The sequence below is a fragment of the Equus przewalskii genome, chromosome 14, assembly GCF_037783145.1.
Source record: "Equus przewalskii isolate Varuska chromosome 14, EquPr2, whole genome shotgun sequence".
Classification (NCBI taxonomy): domain Eukaryota; kingdom Metazoa; phylum Chordata; class Mammalia; order Perissodactyla; family Equidae; genus Equus; species Equus przewalskii.
The window spans coordinates 71062236-71082743 of record NC_091844.1 but is presented as its reverse complement, the minus strand read 5'-3'; the positions used below and the strand labels follow the sequence as shown (position 1 = coordinate 71082743).

The following is a 20508-nucleotide window of genomic DNA, read 5'->3' as shown; positions in this document are numbered from 1 at the left end:
GAAAGTTTGATCATGGGGTTTCTTTTATTTTCTAATTGTTCTATTATTATATTATTATTATCATGATATCAAAGAAATATCAAACCCAAAAACTATGAACAGGTATCAATATCTTCAGAGAGTCAAGATGTGAAAAAAAATTTTTAAACTTCTTACACAAAATATATTTTAATCTGCTAAATTCTTTTCTCTTTAATTCTTTTATATACACAGTTATGGAAATGCCCAACATTCAGCCAACACGAGTAGGAGAGGCCAAGTTCCAACATGGTGACCCAGCTCCTAGCACAGTGCTTGCATGGAGCAGATGCTCGATAAATATTTCTTAATGAATGACCTCAAAAGAAATGTCTGAGTTTTATACTGGCTTTGGTTTTTGTTCCTGTGACTACTACAACTTAGAAGAAACAGTCAATGACCAGGTTTATAGAAGTTTTTTTCTTTCTTTTCTAGTTTTATTTATATTCGTCAACACAGAATTTGATCTGTATATCATAAACTGGAGATTACCAGAAACACTATCTATGACCTACTAAATATTCCCATTCTCAATATTACTCAGTTTAGCTGATTTAACAAAACAAAAAATGATTTCAAGGTTTAGATATGCAAGCAAGGTCCTTTCCAAAATGCTCTCGCTACCTTCCTAGCTCATTCACAGCAGTCAATCCACAGTAAACCTACGATGCCAGCCTCACTGGTGACCTCAAGTTCCTTAACCTTTCAAAGCTGTGCCTTGGCTCATGCCATTTCCTCTGTCTACAAGAGCTTTTCTCTTCCTTTGTCACTATGCAAGACTCTATTCATGGTTTAAGAGGATTTAACATTGCCACTTACGTGGATTCCCAGGTCCTACTCAAAATTAAGTTTTGTTCCCTCATTATAGAATTTATTACAATTGTATGTCTATCCTTTCCATTCTACTGTGAGCACTTGGGAGACTGTGTTTTATTCATCTTTGCATCTTTCAGGCTCTAGCATAGAATTTCTAATATAGTAGATACTGAAAAAACTGTTTAATTTACCATTAAACTGATTTTCTTGAGTACACGAAATGTACTTCAACTATTCAACTAATTTTACAGTGGACATATACAATTCATTTATAAACTTATGTAACTATTAAATTAAAATGTCTGAAATGAGGGTAGACAATCTTTCATTTTTCAGCACATTAACAAAATTGAAATAATTAGTCAAACAACCCAAAGGGCTACACAATTTTTTTCTTTGTAATATTTATGATAACACGTATCCTGATTTCAAATGCTACTTAATGATTTATAAGGTATACAGTAATCAAAATGCAATACGTTAGCCACTAAATGTACTGAAATTTCCTTACATCCTAAATTTCAATAATCTAGACACATAATAACAGGAAAACAAAAATATTTGTGTTATCTCATTGCAACACTTTTTACTTATGATCTTATTTATCGAGGCAGTCTATGCTGAATTTTTATAGTACTAATTTTCTAAAACTACCAAGTATTTTCAGCCATATTTTTTTCTGTATCCTCAACATTCACGTGAAATAGACAAGGGTCAGGTTTTCCTAACATCACTTTAACACCGAAGACACAGAAGCAGGGAGAATAACAACAACTGTAGGAAGTCAGATAATTAGCCAGGAGCAAAACGCACTCCCATCTCATTTACAAATTGCCAAAAGCTCACCTTCTCCAACCGTATAGGCTGTGGAGGTAGGTTTCTTGTTTACAGCTGCATACAAAGCTTCTGGTCTGCCAAATAAACACACAAAAAGATAAAAAACAACAAAACAAAAAAAGACAACAACGTAAAAAAACAATAAAGGTGATTTGAATACAGCAAGTTTTAGCAGTGCATTCTTGTAGGGCTTTCTAAAATTAATCTAAACATTGTTTCAGACACAGGCTAGAAATAGTCTCATACACAAAATCCTGGTGGATTAAGAACTGCCTAATTATACATTTCTAAATTTTTTAATATATTAAAGTAATTTCAATATGATTTGTAAGTAGTTTTGCAAATGTGAGATAGTTTGCCTTTCTAAGGAAATTTAAGACACAAGTATATTGTAAATGGGCAATTACCTGGTAAAGCACATATGGTATAGAGAAAAACAAGGGCAATATATAAATTTTATTATTTGTTTAGAGCACACTACACTAAAAAATATACTATATAAATAGAACTTTATTTTTATATTTCAGAACAGGTATAGCTTTAATTTCCAATTTAACCCAGGAAGTTGTTTTCAAAAATCTGGAAAACTATCGTGTTTAAGAACTCGACACCCATAGGATGCCCTAGAGCTCCCCAGGAACAGTGAGTTAATTACACAGTGAGGAAGTTTTCAGGGAAACAGAGTGGAACCTTCCTACGACCCATGGCCATAACTGAACGCACTGCCTTGTGTAGTGCTGAATTCTCCATTACTGCAGGTTTTCAAGTTACATGCCTTATCTGTTAGAAAAGATGAGTAACTGACTGAAAAGTTAGAAGAAATGCCCTTTAAAAAGCATTTAAACTTCATGTCTTCGTCCTTAAGTTTTCTTTGTAAAATGTTATGGAGTTTAAATAAGATAATTCCTATAAAGGGCCCAGCACAATGCTAGCAAAACACGTCAGTTATGTATTATTGATGTTACTGTTATTATTACACACCTCTAAATCTAAAATTCCATGGCAGTCTGAAAAGGAAATTTCTGCATTTGAACTAAAAATTGATACACAGAATCTCAGCACTGAAAAGATTTTTAAAGATTATTTAGTTTATTCTTTTCATTCAATCAATTAGAAAACTGAAGAGCAAGTAAATAGATTATTCCACACGGCCTGGCAAAAACAGCAGCATCAGAATTCAAGCCTCTTGATTTCCAAAGACCAGCCCCCTTTCACTAAATCAGACTGTTTTTCTGTTGAGATCAACTTCTATATAAAACACAAGAGATAGTTACTCATAGCTATATTGGAGTATACTTCTTTGTATTAAAGATGTTTGATGAGCTGACTCCCCTACAGACTGGGAAATAAAGGCCAGAGACCTGTGTTTGCTTTCTGTCATTCTGAAAGCTCCTTCATCTGATTGTTCGTTCATTCACCCCACTCCTCTCCTCATTCACTGGGCTAATGTGACTGAGCAGGTACTATGCATCAAGATCACCCCAGGCATGGAAAAACTGAAAAACAAAAAAAGGCGTGGATCCCGCCCTCCTGGAGCTCCTGCTCTAATAAGGGGTATGGGTAAGAAAGTAAATAACTACAACGCAGGGTGTTGTGGGCACTAAGAGAGGTGCTGTTCAAAGAACTCTGGAGGCCCAGAGATGGGAATGCCCCACTCTGGTAAAGGGGAGGCCCTCAATAAAGATTTATTTAAATATTGACAACTTATAGTAAACAACAAAGGAGAAACGCTCCAAAGGAAATGGAAGTGACTTCTCTAACTGACCTTATGGTACAAACAAAGCAACAGATCTAAAAATTTACGCCCTTTGAAAACTTTAGGAATCTGAAATAACTACAATAGAAGCCATTCTAAATCTGGTACAAATACCTGACATATGCCTTTTTTCACTCTAGGAATTACCTTTCTGATATTCAAATGCAAGTGTAAACTTTTTATTTTTCGTACAGTCAGTCATACTATGGCTGACTCTTCAGTAAAAACGACAACATGGACACCTCATGCAAACACACAAAAATGCTTACTCTTCTCGCTTGACTTCACTCCCGGGGATGATTTTGACGTAAGATTTTGGAAACCATCCTCTTCCTCCACGTAGCTCCCCAAACCACCAATTTTCTTGCTGCTCCAAGACAGTAATAATATCATGTTTTGAGAAGTTCAAGTGGTTATCTTTCTTTGCAGTCCAGGAACAAAGGGCCTGTGCTTTTAGGTTTTCTACAACTTGTCCCTGTGAACACAAAACCACAAAATTTAAAGAAAAACAATGGTAACAATGATTTCTATTTCTTAGTATATAATGTACTTACTTCTCAAACAGCAGACCTGTTTGGTGTGGTGGTGAGTTATTATCAATGGTAACTTATGATAACCTTAATCTACTGAGTGACTTAAAATTACACGTGACAGACAATCATCTGAGTAGCCTTATGTGAAGTTAAAGATGTAACACCTACCATTCAAGGAAACATCTTGGCACAAAGTATCAGAGGGATAGAAGGTAAACAGTGGGTACTTAAGACATGTATTCATAAATCCATCAAGCATATATCACGGAACAAATAAAAAGGGAAAGAGTTACTGTAAACCTGTTCCCACCTCAGTTTCTACAGTCTCTTCACTGCAGGGGACTCGGTTTACTCTGCTAAGAATGGAGATGCGGTTGTGCTTGGCTTCCTCCACTTTCCCGCTTTCTGTCTCTTAGTTTCTTCGTATTCTTGCTCATTCTTCTTTCTCTCCTCTCTTAGAGGAAGGAGTGGTTTTGTTTTGCTGACAGGGCTAACCTCTTTACCTATGCTCTAAGTCTTCTACCACGCCCTCCCATTTTCTAAAAATACTTCGCAACATTGTGCAGTCCTTCTCTTGAATCACCAATCTCTCCGCTTGTCTACTTACTTCTAAATTCCTTAAAGAAAGAATAGTCTGAAACCTGCTTTCCAATTTCACCCCTCAATCCAGTCTAATTTAGGTTCTGCACCCATGATAGTACTGAACCTCTTCTTAACAAGGTCACTGATAACCTCAAAGCCAAAAGCTTCTTCCAAACCCTTACTTTCCCTGATCTCTGAACAGTGCTGACATCACTAAAACCCTCGTAGTCCCTGAAGCTCACTCTCTGGTGACTGATGACTCCTCTGTGGTCCAGCCCCTTTCCATTTCTGTTCCACTTGATTTCCCTTGATAATCTCATTTATGCCTATGACTTCTCAAATCTATATTTTCAGTCTAACTTTACCTCCTGAGCTCCAGACTTGTAAATCAAACTGCCTACGAGGCCTTCCCACCAGGTTGTCCCTCACACAGATACCTAAGTGCATGTCTGAAACATAATCATTTTTAGAACCCAACAAACCCTCTCTTCCTGCACTGCCAACCCAAGACAATGGTATCACCATCCTTTCAGTTACTCAAGCTAAAAGCTTTCAAGAGTCATCTTTAACTCCAACTTGTTCCTCACACTCCACATCCAATGGCCTGCCAATTTTATGTCTATTCCTAATACTCTTTTAAATTCACCTCCTCTTCTATATATTTTCATTACTGCAGCACTGGGTCACAACATCACCCCTCGTTACTTAGCTATTTATTACCCTCCCTTACTTGGTCTCCTACCTTTGCTTCCTTCCACCAATCTGGCCTCCATACTACTGCCACAGTTATCTCTCTCTCAAATCTTCAGTGTCTTTCCACTGCCAAATGGGTTAGCATGGTATTAAACGCCTCGCAAATAAATCTCTTCCTCTCTATCTTCACTTCTTAACCTTATCTCCAAGAATCCTATACTCTAGCCATACTATAAACAATTTTTGTTTCTTGCAAACTCCTTGTGTTAACATGCCTCAGTGACTTTCCCCAAATTGTTCTTTCACAGGAATACCTTTCCTTCTCTGTTTGGTGAAATCTTGCTTGTCTTCAAAGGTCCTACTCAAATAACTAGGCCTTTGTGAAGCCTGTTCCAATTCCCACAGATTGAATGAGATATTCTCTCCTCTGTATACTCCTTAAGATTTTGTAGAATATCTTTATTACAACACTTCTCATACTTTATAGTTATTTATTTATATGTTTGTCTCCAATAGATTATGACTTCTTAATTGTAGGGATATTGAGTGAAGGTGAAATCTGTAGGACTTTATTCTGATGAAGTATGTGATTTCTTTTTAATAATGTTAATGTAACAATGTGTACATCTGAATCAGATGCTAAGTAAATATAACACACTTCCTAGACAAATGACTTACTTAAGAAAAACAAAAACAAAAAACCCTTAAGCCCAAATCTTTCCTTATAATAACTACAAATTAAGCATAATACAATTGGATTTGTAAAAATGATATTTTGAGCTTAGAAATCTTAGCTCCCGGCAAGCTGACACTGTGAGAATAAACTGTTGTTGAGAAAGCTTTAAGCAATAATTTCTTCAACTTCACATCAGATGTGAATGATAAGAACAGAAACCAAATGCTACAAACTCTCGTTAAATGAGTGAATGACGCCTTTGTACAAAACTCTTCATTCTATTTTATATGAATCAGGAGCACAGTCAAACAATAAAGCACACAAAAATTAAGGACACATACCTGTCCATGAATAGGTGATACAGATCCAGGGGACACAGTGCGAGTAAAAGCTGATTTTTTCTGCCATGATGTATTAACAGTTAGATTTGAAAAAGATACATTTTGATAATCAGTCACTGATGCTGGTTGATTTGAAGAAAGTGATCTGTAAATATAACAGTTTGATATAAGTATACTTAATTGTTTAGAATCTAATGAAGTACCACCACTTTATCAACTTGTACATAATATACATCGTGTTTAAACACAACTTGTGGGAAAAAAAGAATTCATGGACAAACTACTGACCTATGTTTTCACTTACTAAACTTCAGTATTAAATTTAGAACACATTTTAAAGGGCTCTTGGAGAATCCAGTACAGATTGTAATATGATTAAGTAGCAAATTGACACAAGTACATACTAGGTATTTAGATGTGTTCAGAGCTATATAAACGCCATTGTTAGCTAAAAACATACTCAGTAGTAGTTGAGGTAGCAGATAAAGATACTGTAGGAGGAAGTAAGGCCTTCTTAGGAGACACAGCTTTTTCATTTGATGACATTTTCTCTACATAGTTGCATGGAAACCAGCCAAAACTTCCTTGAAAACTGCCATAAAGCCAACCAGGTTCTCCTACGGTTTTTTCATCAACCTATGGAAACGAAAAGAAAGGTTAACTGTGCTTAGAAAGTCACACATTTACAACGGAGAGAGATGCAGATTATTGTATAGTAGCTTCATTATCAGAATTAAGCCTAACTAAAATAGCTAAGGCACTTTCTACAAAGTAATAGGTTGCTATCTCTGATGATTGACAAGGTGTCTTTTAAAATTTAATTTTAAATTTTATCCAAAAGAACACATGAAAATAGTTTACAAAGACACATAGCATTATACAGGCTTATGATGGAAGACCCCATGGCTCCTACGGCCCTGATTTCTACTCCTAAATATAATTTTCCATTCTTAGTTATTTCTTCTCTATATTTTTCCTTTTTTTTTTTGAGGAAGAATAGCCCTGAGCTAACTGCTGCCAATCCTCCTCTTTTTGCTGAGGAAGACTGGCCCTGAGCTAACATCCGTGCCCATCTTCCTCTACTTTATATGTGGGATGCCTACCACAGCATGGCGTGCCAAGTGGTGCCATGTCTGCACCCGGGATCTGAACTGGTGAACCCCGGGCCACCGAAGCAGAATGTCCACACTTAACCACTGCGCCACAGGGCCAGCCCCTCTATATTTCTAAATAATGTATTTATACTGCTATTTCTTGAATTTTTCAATTCTAGACATTATCTATTGGTTTTTGGTTATGGAAAATAAATATTTAACTTTCTTTTATTGCATCCTCTTATTCTACCAAAATTCCTATATCATAATTTTTGGTTAAATTATATTCAATGTTTATATTATTATGACTATGTAAATATTTCACATCTGAGTCATGCAGTGTTCTGCCAATTACATTTCTTTTCTTGTAAACTTTTATTTTTCTATAGTTAATCATTACTTTGTTTTGGTTTTTTTACTCCGTTTTCTCTGTTCCTAATCAGTCTTCTTGAATTCTAAGAGAACTATATAATCTTCTCTGAATACTATTTTCCAACTGGAAAACACATAGGTGACTTTTGGCTTCATTTCTTCTCTCAGACATTTCCCTCCTACAGTCTGATATCCTCTGTCCTCACAGCACCTCTTCCTCTGCTTCTTGGTCCTTGTCCCTTAAACACTGATGACACTTCAAGTTTCATCACTGGCTTTCTTACCTCACACTATATACTTCCTGAACAGGCCCACTCGCTCCTACAGTTTGATCAGTCTCTATACAAAAATGAATCCAATAGCTATATTCTCAGAACCGACTTCTTTCCAAAGGGACAAGACTGTACTTTCAGCTACTTGAAAAATATCTTCAACTGAACGTGCCATGGGAACTTCCAACTCAAGTCTAAGATTGAACTTGTTTTTTTCTCCTGGTCTATTCCTTCTAAATTCCTTATATTTCTGTTATTCTTATCATCAAAGACTTAGTCATTCTAAATAGAAAAATCTTTGGCTCTTACCTGTCTTATACTTTCATAGCCAAACTTTTGATTTTGCCACTAAAAAGCTCTTCTGAATTTTTTTTCAACTCCACCCTCCCAACCAATCTACTTCAGGCTTTTTTCGTTTCACACCTAGACTACTATAATCTTTATTCACCCTTCAAGATTCTGTTAACTGCCTCCAACCTAGGCCAGAGCTATCTCATATACACTGTTATAATTAGCATTATTATACCGAGTTGTTATTTACATCTATCTCTTCCATTTGTCTGTGAGCCCTTTGACACTCATTAACCAGCATAATATATGTTTGCTCAATCCATTGAATAAATGAATATGCCAACTGTGTCTCTGTTCTCCATTCCATTTTCTATACTTTTCAGACGATCTTTCTAAAACATGGATTTGACACAGATTTCATGTAAACTTTATATGGTAAGTGACTCCATATCCATTAAGACTTTTTAAAAGTTTTAAAATGTATAATTAACATAAATTTTATGTTTAAGGTGCTAAATTTGATGTTTTGACATACACACCTGTGAAAAATCACCACAGTCAAGTTAATGAACACATCCATCACCTCCAGGAGTCTCCTTTTGCTTCACTGAAAAGTCCTCCCTCCCATTCCTCCATACGACCCTCTCCCATCTCCAGGAAAATACTGATATGCTTTCTGTCATTACAGATTAGTTTGCATTTTCTAGAACTTTACATAAATAAAATCTACAATATGTATCTTTTTTCTTGGTCTGGCTTCTTTCATTCAGTCTAATTATTTTGAGATCATCCATGTTGTAGTGAGTTTGAATAGTCCATTCCTTTTTATTTCTAAGTATTATTACATTGTACGGATGTACCACAATTTGTTTATCCATTTACCGATTGATGGACATTTGAGTTGTTTTCAGTTTTTGGCTATTAAAAATAAAGCTGCTGGGGCCGGCCCAGTGGCACAGCGGTTAAGTGTGCACGTTCTGCTTCTCGGCGGCCCGGGGTTCACTTGTTTGGATCCCGGGTGTGGACATGGCACCGCTTGGCAGGAGCCATGCTGTGGTAGGCGTCCCACATATAAGGCGGAGGAAGATGGGCATGGATGTTGGCTTGGGGCCAGCCTTCCTCAGCAAAAAAAAAAGAGAGAGAGAGGAGGATTGGCAGTAGTTAGCTCAGGGCTAATCTTCCTCAAAAAAAAAAAATAAATAAATAAAGCTGCTATGAACATTTGCTTTGTATGGACATATGCTGCTGATCCTCTCAAGTAAATACTTAGGAGTGGAATGGCTGACGGTAGGTGTGTGTTTAACTTTTTTATATATATTTTTATATATATTTTTATATATATTTTTAACAACAGTTTTATCAAGATATAATTCACCACACAATTCTCCCATTTAAAGCATACAACTCAATGGATTTTTGTATATTCAGTTACGCAACCATTACCACAATCAATTACAGAACATTCTCCCTCAAAAAGAAACCCTGTACTCTTTGTATTTAAGAATCCAAGAAATCCTTGAGCAGCCCAAACTCAAAGATTTTCTCCAATGTTTTCTTCCAGAAGTTCTACAGTTTTAGGCTTACATTTGATCTATTTTTAGTTAATTTTTATATATGTTGCAAGGAATATATTGAAATTCGTTTTTGTTCATATGGCTATCCAATTGTTCTAACATCATTTACTGAAAAGAGTATCCTTTCTCCACTGAGTTACCTTTGTACCTTTGTCAAAAAATCAATATATGTGTGTGGGTGTGTGTGTGGGGGTGTGTACTTATTAATCTGTTCCATTGATCTATTTTCCTATCTGGATACTAATACAACACCATCTTGATTATTGTAACTTTTATAAGCCTTAAATTCAGGTAGCGTAAACTCCAACTTTGTTCTTCTTTTTTCCAAAGTTGTTTTGGTTTTAAATCAGCCTGTCAATTTCTACAAAAAAGCTTACTGGGATTTTGACTGCAATTGCCCTGAATCTATAAAACAATTTGAGGAGATCTTCTTACCAATATTGAGTCTTTCAATCCATGAACATAGCATATCTTTCCATTTATTTAGGCTTTCAATTTTTCTCAACAATACTTCGTAATTTTCTATAAGCAGGTCTTGCACATCTTCTGTCAGTTTTATCTCTAAGCATTTTTTTATTTCAACTTCTGAATATTCATTGCTTGTATACAGAAATACAACTGATTTTTGTATATTGATCTTGTATCCTGCAACCTTGCTAAACTCATTTATCAGTTCTAGTAGCTTTTTCATAGATTCTATGGGATTTTCTACATAGACAATCATGTCTCCTGCAAATAAAATCCTACTTCTCCCTTTCCAATCTTGATATCTCTTACTTTGTGGTAAGTCAATCCAGATCCATTACCATTTTTATCCTAGGAGATCCTGTCTCTCTAATTTAAAGCTCTTCAGAGTTCAAACTCCTTAGTGCAGAATTCAAGGCCTCTGAAATTATGGTTTCTTTGCCAAGTTCCAACTTTATCTTCCTAGCTCCATCTCCTAACATTTGTCCCATATTCTAGGCAAACAGTTATGTGACATCCTTTAAGCATACTCACGTCTCAGTGTTTTTGTTCAAGCTATTCTTCCTGCCCAGAATGTTATGTGGTTTAGGGGAAAGAACACAAATTTAGAAGTTAAAAGAGCTATGTTTCAGTTTTAGCCATGGTTGGTTATCCTCTGTAAGATAATAAATATTATCGCAAGTCTCAGTTTGCTCATCTATAAATTTGGGGGGAAATACCTGTCCTAACTTCCACCAGGTTATTTTGAGGACAAAATTGAGAATATTTATAAAAGTGCTTAGTACACTGTAAAGCACTAAACAAACATAAAGCATAATCCTTTGAGGCCTTCCTCCATCCTATCACTGGGGAAAATGTTCCCAATTCTATTTGGTTGTGTTATTGCTTAACCCTCTAAGTTCCCATAGTACTTTGTTTCTCTAAATTGTTAATCTAAACTTATGTTATATTTCATATAGTTATACATATTTCTGTTTTCTTTCTAGATTTTGGTTTCCTTATTCATTTTTATATATCCCAGCAGGCACATGGTTAGAAATTCAACAAACGTTAACTTAAATGGACTAGTCTAAATTAGATAAACAATACACTCAAATCTTAATTAATAACAAATGGATTTATTATCATGGCAACTTCATTTGTGTTTATGGTAAATTATTCTAATTTTAATGTTATAAGTCTGGTTATCTATTATATCATGAATGAGATAATTAGAAAATATCTCAACCAGAGCTGCCGTGGTTAAACTATGCACCTAGATAGTATCATAGCTATGTAACTACCATAAAATGGTGTTCCGAAATAGAACAGAAGGAACCACTGATGCAATCTTATCCTGTAGATCTAGTTTAAGACTAATTTAAATTACCTGAGCCAGAGCAATAAAAATGAAGACAAGAACACAATAAACCCTGAGGAATTATGCAACCTAAAGCAGAATGCCCAGCAATATACCTGATTCAAAAGTTTGGTCTCGAGTCAAGGTCACTGAAAGGTATGAGCACTGGCATTCAAACACTAACTTCCCGCTTTTCCTACAAACTTTTAAAAGCATAATTACTTTAATAGTTTTTCCTAATATTTTCAACCTTATCAACAAGAAAAAGCCCATTCATTTAGTCTTTAGAGTTAAGCCAAGTTTGCTTTGTAAGGGACCAATTTTAATCAATATCATATCTGTCATTTATACTTCTAATTAATGTTTAGTTGTCAATTTACATAGAGAGTTAAACTAAAAATTTTACATAGATTCTCACAGACCTAGGGAAACTATTACTTCAAATGGCATTAAGGGCTAAGAAGGCTAGAAAAACAGGTTGTCATGGAAAACGTTTCCAGGGCTCAGTGGAATTTCTAATCTTTTTCACTTTCAATCAAACCTCCTCTGTCACTCTCATACATTAAGTTGATTAGACCTTGCCTCCTATCTTAGCAAGAATACAGAAGCCCTTGGATCTAACCTCACCTTCTACCTCAGCAAAATTTGTTTATAATCCCATCCATCCTTTCCTACAGCTCTCTAATCACAAAGGAAAAGGTATCTAGTCCTTCCACTACTCTCTCTTCCTGTGCTCTAGATCCCAAGCCCTCCAGCCTTATCAAGAATCTTCCTCATCTCCATCCATGGGTCAGAATGGGGAGGTCTGACAGGGAGGTATGTGGTACCTTCCTAAGTGCTCCATGTACTGTATGTTGACCTGAATGTAGTTTCACAAATATAAATATGTGTGTGTGTACAAATTATTTGAGCTGTACATTTATAGTTATATACTTTACTAAATGTAAATTATACTTTAATTAGAAAAAACAATCTCCCTCTATTAGTGATTTACTCTTTCCAGAATCATTAACCCTTTCCCTCTCTGTGATCTTTTCTATCATTATTTAAGCTTGCTCAAGCAAAAACAAAACTCACTACCCTCAATCCACATTCCTCATTATTTATCATCTTCTCTCCTTTCCCCCTTTAAAAAGCTAAGCTCCATCAAAGAGTTTTATATATTCACCGTCTCCTCCTCCTCCCTTCAATTTGTTCCTCAACTCACTGAAATCTGGCTTCTTCCCCCACCACTCCACCCAACTAATACTGTTCTCCTCAAGGTTAACAACTGTGCTATTACTAATCTAACATATTTTTTTTTAGTCCTTGTTTTATTTCACATGCAGACCACTCTTCTCAACGTTCCCTGACACTAAACTTTCCTGGTTTTTTCCTACATCTAGACATTCCTTTTAAGGCTCCCTTTCCTCTAATAATCTTGTCAGTGTCCATGTTTCTCAGGAATTACATCCTCAACCATTTTCTCTCTTACTTTACTACTCCTCTGGATGAGCTCCAACTACACTCATGTCTTCAAGTACCATCATAACAGACTAATGACATCCAAATTGGCGTCCTCACCCTAGATCTCTGCCTGAGATTTCTCTAAATATCTCTGGATATCCAATTGCTGCCTGGAATTCTGAAACTCATCCAAAACTGAACTCATTGTAATTCCCACTTAAATCTCCTCCTTTTAATCTTACTCTCTTAGTAAATGACACCATCATCAACCAAGTTGTCCAGTGAGGTCTCTGGTAGTAACTCATGACTCTTTATATCAATGATTCAGCAGAGAACACAGCACTCAAGAGACTCAAGCTAACTTTATGTTCCTGTTGTCACTGCCACCACACTGACTCTTTGACCATAGGAGAGCTCTGTTCTAAAGCTAGTAGCAGTCCACACCCTTCCTTTCTCTACCTCTTTAATTGTCTGTCTTTCTCATAAGACTATAAGCTTGTTCCGGGCAGAGACTGTGTCTTGTTCACAACATCCCTAGCTTAACACAGTCAGCCCTCAACAAATATTTTTTAAAAGAATAAATAAAAGATATAGCCAAAAATAAAAGTAGGCTCTTGGCCAAACATGCCCAGAGATGGGCTGCCTCTCTTCTTCTTGGATATTACCTCATCATCACCAACAAAAAGAGGAGGAATGGTGGGGACAGCAGACTGGACTCACGCTGCCTGGAAAGCCAACCTCTCCCTCAGCTCAGGAGCAGCTATGCACTGTCAGTGGTGGCAATGGCAACAGAGGAGATGTGTAGCTGGGGATTATCTTGGGCTTTTAAACAGATGATTCTGGTAAACTCTATCCCAAGTATCACTAAATGTTTGCTACCTAACTGATAAAATACACCAAATTGGTGAAAGTACAGGGAAAAAAGAAAACAGACACTGGCTACATACTCCAGGTAATATGACCTTAATTTTCTAAGATGAAAACTGAAGCAGAGACTAAAATCCAAGTTTGTGTGCTTCTAAAGCTTGTGTTCTTTCCATTGTATGACAGTAGTGTTATCAAATGCTATTCCTTTTATCTTCTCTTATTTGTCCATTTTACATGTTTTGTGATTATACAATAAAGATCTTCTGTTCCAAGGAACAATGCTTGCATCTAGTGAGGGCTGCAGAATCTAACTCCTTTAACTCTTTTAACAGTTGCCAGAAAATAGCCAGCTCCCTCCAATTTCATTGGTAATTTATTAAAATAACAAAATCAGAATCACCTATTAGGACATGAAGCAGTATGGCATAGTGGAAAGAATACTGGATTTGGAAACCAAAAGACATGCAGTTACACCCCACTCTGGCACTGTGCTGCTGGCAGTTACAATATGTGTGAGTCTAAGCTTCCTGACCTAGAATGCAGCAGCAATAATAACCGTCCTATGCAGCTCTGCATGCGTCACACGGGCCAAATGAGGCAATGTTTAAGATAGATTTTTAAAATGGTAAATCACTATATAAAATTATAGTCAATATTACTATTATTATAGAAAGTAATATATTACATTGCATTCAGCTTATTAGTGAGAAAAAAAGACTTTGTTTCCTACCTGTATTATATCTCCAGAATTAAAACTCATCTCATCATGGTTCCTCGCTTCAAAGCGGTATAATGCTCTATAATTCACCAAAGCACTAGCTGGCTCACCTAAAGAGAAGATAATCGTCATTATTTGCTACTTTCATGTACATACATCTTTGCTATGACTCAATAAAGAGTTCTTAAAATCAAAAAGAGAAAATTGAGCATCAAACATTATAATGAAAATCCATTTGATACAAGCTTGTTAAGAACTAAATATCTTTTTTTGTTTTTTAAGATTGGCACCTGAGCTAACATCTGTTGCCAATCTTTTTTTCTTACACCCCAAAGCCCCCCAGTACATAGTTGTATATTCTAGTTGTAGGTCCTTCTGGTTGTGTTATGTGGGATGCCACCTCAGTATGGCTTGATGAGCGGTGCTAGGTCCACGCCCAGGATCCAAGCCGGCGAAACCCTGGGTCACCAAAGCGGAGCATGCGAACTGAACCACTCGGCCATGGGGCCGGCCCCAGGATCTAAACATCTTAAAAATCATAAAAGCAAACAAGGATGTTCATCTTAAGCAAAGTAGGAGGCAATAAAACAAAGAGATGACTTGCAGGGTGTGCTGTGCACACGGATCTAAGGGAAGGGGTGGGAGTGGTGGCAGGCTGAGCTGTGCAAAGTGGAAGGAGACTAAACAGCCAGAGGCTTGGTTTGATCTGTGGTGGTCAGAACACAACAGGGAAGAAAAGCACAAAAAGGGAGCTCACAAATGTGAAGATTAGCAAGGGAACAGAGCTGACTGAAGAAAGATCTATAGATTTATGAGTATGGTTCTAAAGGACAAACAGTAGAAGAATTCACAAATACACTAGCCTTGACAAAATTAAAAATATTTTACTTTGTTCATTTGTAGAATAAATGCTTCAGCTTATAAAATTTTCAACACATTGTATCATTAATAAAGATTCAAAGGTTTATGCATCTAAGAGACATAATAATATTTAAAGTATTTTAGGAATAGACTCTGAGGTGTATCAAAAAACAAAGTACATCTTCTGAGAAGATTTCAATTTGCAAAGACTTAAAATTTTACTGTTGTTTCATGAAAATAAACAGTTTATTACACACTGGTTGAATAAAATATTTTAAACTATTCACTTCAATTATGAAAACCATGTTAAGGTCTGTTCATAGTTAATGATGACCACCTTCATTTCTCCATGTTGTCTTTAGATTTCTAGATTTTAGATTACCCTCAGTCTGTTTCAATAAGCCCACACACCTCTCAAGCAAGTTTAATTTAGAAAAAGGTTTTTTCTGACTCTAAGATCAGCATCTGTTTCAATTTTCTTTTTTCTTTTTTTTGCAGCTCACCAGAATCTTTATTTTTCTCTTGTCTCTTTTGTCGCTCTGTCTCAGAAAAATCAAATCTATTCTTTTTATCCTTATCCTTACATTGTTTCTCCTCAGCCTTCCGCTCCTCTTCTTGAACTTTTTCTTGTGTTTTTTCTTCCTGGAGTCGCTTTTGTTTTTCTTCTTCCTCCTTTCTAAGACTTTCTCTCCATAAGTTTTCTTTTCCTTGCTTTGCTTTCCTTTACATGAAAGAAAAAAGTTTGCATAATGTCCTAATTTTTACACAAAATAAAAATATAATAGAAGATTTTGTTTCTGACAAACTGAGGAAATATTATATATATATTTCTCATATATTTATATATAATCTTATATAATTATATATTCATTACATAGCACAGAGATATTAGTAGCAGGTGTGGAGAAACAGTGGGGATCAGGGATGAAGGGGAAAACCAATTAATCCAATTAATCGAGAGGAACCTTGGACAAACAGATGACCTGGGGAGTATGACAGACAATTTCTCACACTTTCAAATTCCTCCCTGCCAGTCAATCTCCCAAACTCAAGAAAAAAGGAGGAAAAAACTGAAACGCAACTATTCAGAAAACAAATCTAAAAACTCTATCTAAATTTCCTTCCCTTCTCTCCAGATTCTTCACAAGGACTGCCTTCTGGCTCTTACTCCCACTATCCTAGCTAACCCCTGTTTGCAGTATTCAGTCATTGTTGTGGAAATAGGAAATGCTTCTGGATGAATATAAAATTAAATTTTGGTAAAGTTACTTAAGTATGAGTTAACGGACAAGAAACTGGTCCAGAGCCAGTAGATGCCTCAGAAGCTGGACAGAGGGCAAAGAGGCCACATCTACAACGTGAAAACCTGATTATTACCAATAGCCTGGGACAAGAAGAGAACATACCTGGGCAAATGGCCAAGAAATCAAGATGCAACACTAGGATCCAGCTCTGGACTGATCCTACATGTGTTTCTGTTCTGATCTCTTCCCTCTACTACAGTAGGATAACGTGTGAGGATGATGAATGAAATGAAAATGTATATTACTAATATGGTCTGTTGGCCTGAAAAGACTTGTGAGCAGTGATGAGGAAATATCAAAATACTTGCATGTGTCAATAGAAACTTCTGACACAGGGACTAACTATGTAGCCACCACACAGATCCCTTGAGCAATGTTAAGTGGCACAAGTTAGGTGGCAAATAAAAGCCTTCTTAATTTGAACTTCACTGTCTCTACTGCTATAGTATTCTGGTATTTCTTGTTAGGGGCCACAAAAGTAGGGGTCTTGGAGTAAAGAGTATTATAGCTACTTGTTTAGCTGTCTGAATCTCCTACTAGAATTGTGAGGAATCTAGGAGCAAGGAGTAACCCAGAGTCTACCTGCATCACAGCCAACAGTGGCCACTCAATAAAAATAAATTGAAAGTGGCCACTGTGAAGGCATTAAGAAAAGAGGCCTGCTGTATGGGGTAATGTGTCTTTCTTGCCTCCCCAGTAACTATTAGCTCTTTCATGGACATTGCTCATCTATACTTCTCCAAGGCAAAGGAGTGTTGGCTTGTCGATACTTGTTAACTAATTATACTAATTTCTGACACTAGAGAACTTGAGAGAAACATACTGGAAATAGGATCTTACTGACAGAAAAAAATTATGCAGTCTCTAAATCAACGGTTCTATGCTTCAGACACCACAACTGTCTTCTCCTTGCTATAAATGGAAGCAATTGATATATCTCAGAGGTAGGAAGAGAACTGCATCAACATGGCATTCTACACTCAGTCTTACCACACCATAAAATTAAGTATTTGGTCTTTATGATCTTTCAGGAAACAGTAAAAGATTTACAATGGAGAGATGGAAATAAAGAGTGCTTACTACATCCAAGACATTATAGCTGGCTCTTTAGCTACAGTATTTTACTTAATTCTCAGTTACCTATGAGGTATGCATTAATATTCCTATTATTCAGATGGAGAAACTGAGGTTCAGAAAGGCAAAGTGTCTTAACCAAGGTCACCCAGACAGTAAGTGGTAGACCAAGAATTCTAATCCAAGTCTGACTCCAAAGTCCATATTTTTCACTAATGGAACATAAAAGTGGTTAATGTAAGCTCAGTCCCTAATAGAATAGATTTTCTAAAATTTAGAATCTAATTAGCATCCTAAGATATTTCCCTTAAATTTCCATAGTCATAGTAAAGCTATGGGCAACAAAGTTAGAATTCTAATAGCAATATGGTGTAACAAACTTAGTTATATTACCTTACAGCCTCATCTTCTAGTTTCTTTTTCTGTATTAGCTCTGATCTCTTTCTTTCAATTTCCTTCAACTTGTCACGTTTGATCTTATAAAGTTGTTCAAGGGCTAACTGCTGTGTGTTGTAGCTTTCTCTCAGTTCCTAAGGAGAAAACGAAAATAAGTCAGTATGCCATTGATTTACATATTTTTGTCTTATGTAATAATGTGGCATTTGCATTAAAGACAAAAATCTTAAAGCAAGTTAAACTAAAGTAAAAAGATTAACAGTTTTAAAAAAATCTAGATGATTAAAAAACCCTTAAATACAGTTTTTAAGCCATGTAGCCAGTGAGGACAAATAAATCTTAAAATTATCTAATTTTGTATTTATTCATTTCTAAGGAACACAGAATCTTTCACAAGCCAATTCTTAGATTTGGTACTTCACTTCCAATAAAAAAGTAATCCATCAAAAAATATGCGGAAACAATTTGCTTGTTATAACACCTGAAGAGGAATTTTGTTGAGTCATATTTTTGATAGTTTAATCAATTTACGTATAACTTTTATCTAATAAAAGCTTGAACTAAACATAGAAGCAATTATCAAATAATTTAGTTAAAAACTAAAAGTGGAAAAGATAATGTCTACATAAAACCATGACTAGAATAAGCCAAAATAATGAAAGGTATTCCAAACAGGAATTGAAAATGAACAACTGTTTATTGAGCATCTAGTTCTGTGCGGAGCGCTACAAAGATTCATGGGATCCAATTCAAGGCTGCCTGACTCTCAAACCTACAATCTTTGCCTTCAAAGAGTTCACAATCTCAAAGTAGAGAAAAGTCTGCAAATGTGGGATATAGATAAGTGCCTCAGCAGAAACTTGTGATCATCTGTTCAGCATTGTCTTCCCCTCTTCTTCTAACAGCACCCTTCCTCCTTTTGGAAAACTGATGTGCTCCCTGGCCCTTTGATGAGCCTGTCAAATTCCAACTGTGATCATTTAATCTTGGCCTAACCAATCACAACACCTCACTTCCCTGGCCAGACTGATTGGTCCAAAGGACACGCACACGATCCAAGCTGGGCCAGAATCCTTTCCTGGGGTTCAGACATATTGCAAGAGAGGAGAAAGAAGTCTTTTCTTCTCTAAGCTCATTAAACTGGGATAAGGTAAACTTGGAGCTGCCTCACTACCAAATGAGGCCATCAGGGGTAGGAATGAAGTCAACACAGGAAGGAGAGAAGCAAAGATGAGAGACAGAGGCAGAGAGAGAGAACTACTGGGGACCCAAATCTCCAATTTCCTTCCTGTGTTTAGAACTGCCCCTTCCATTGATTCAGTTAGCAGTCCTAGTACTCTTCCAATAACTCTCTTTAGCTTGACTATTCTGAACGGAGTTTCTTGCACTTGGAATCTACAGAATCCTGAACAAGACAGTAGAAAAAGGCTGGGGTAAAGAAGAGAAAAAAACCCTAAAGTGATCAAAAGAAGGTGGGAATTTAGACAGTATTTGGATAGAATGTTTTGGGGCATCTATTCATACACAATAACAAAACTACAAACCAAAAAACCCAAAATAACTCAAGCTCTATTTCTTTTCAGAAATAAAATATTTTATAGCTGAACCCTTTTAACTTGATTAAAGTGGTAGATGTGATCTGAGTACAGTGTGGTATCCAGAAACTATGTCTAAAATGTCTGAGATCAATGCTTGCAGCTTAAGTCAATAATATAAATACTGCTCTCATAGCAAAATTTCCACAGATCTCAGCTTCTACAGTTCTCTTTGTTCCACCTTTCTCTAAATTCTATTGAAATCAGAATATAGTGGTTACAAACTGTGATGAAGCAGTGTGCTTTAGTGATAAGCACTCTGGGAGCATGGGTCTGGAATAAGAGCCCCAAGGTCTGAATCAGGTTGTCAGTGACTGAGTAACCTTAGGAAAGTTACTTTACAGTGTCCTCATCTGTAGAATGGGATTAATTATAGTGCATGCCTCACAGCATTGTTGTGAGGATTGAATGGGTTAATACAAGTAAACTGCTTACAACAGTGTGGGGCACAAGGTAAGGTCTCAAAATAAATATTAGCTGTTCTTACTGGCTGAAGTCATAAAATGAGGAGAATTATAAGTTTCAAAGGAAAGAGGGGCCACATTAATGTCTGATCCTAACGCAGCTGCAACGTTAGCTCTTCAACTT

General features: G+C 36.2%; 1 protein-coding gene across 18 annotated transcripts in view; it reads right to left on the bottom strand.

Annotated features, from left to right (window-relative positions):
- Nucleotides 1-20508, bottom strand: part of ITSN2 (intersectin 2) — a 134485-nt gene that overhangs the window by 42068 nt on the left and 71909 nt on the right. For all 18 annotated transcript variants that reach the window (XR_011526657.1, XR_011526658.1, XR_011526656.1 and 15 more), the window contains 7 exons: nt 18323-18459; nt 16136-16272; nt 14703-14800; nt 6713-6888; nt 6253-6397; nt 3697-3902; nt 1681-1745 (listed from right to left, as the gene is read on the bottom strand). Coding sequence is in view for 14 of the 18 variants with exons in the window: in XM_070574291.1 (XP_070430392.1) it covers nt 1681-1745; nt 3697-3902; nt 6253-6397; nt 6713-6888; nt 14703-14800; nt 16136-16272; nt 18323-18459 (964 nt within the window). In the remaining 4 variants the exon portion in view is untranslated. The remainder of the gene's footprint in view (nt 1-1680; nt 1746-3696; nt 3903-6252; nt 6398-6712; nt 6889-14702; nt 14801-16135; nt 16273-18322; nt 18460-20508) is intronic.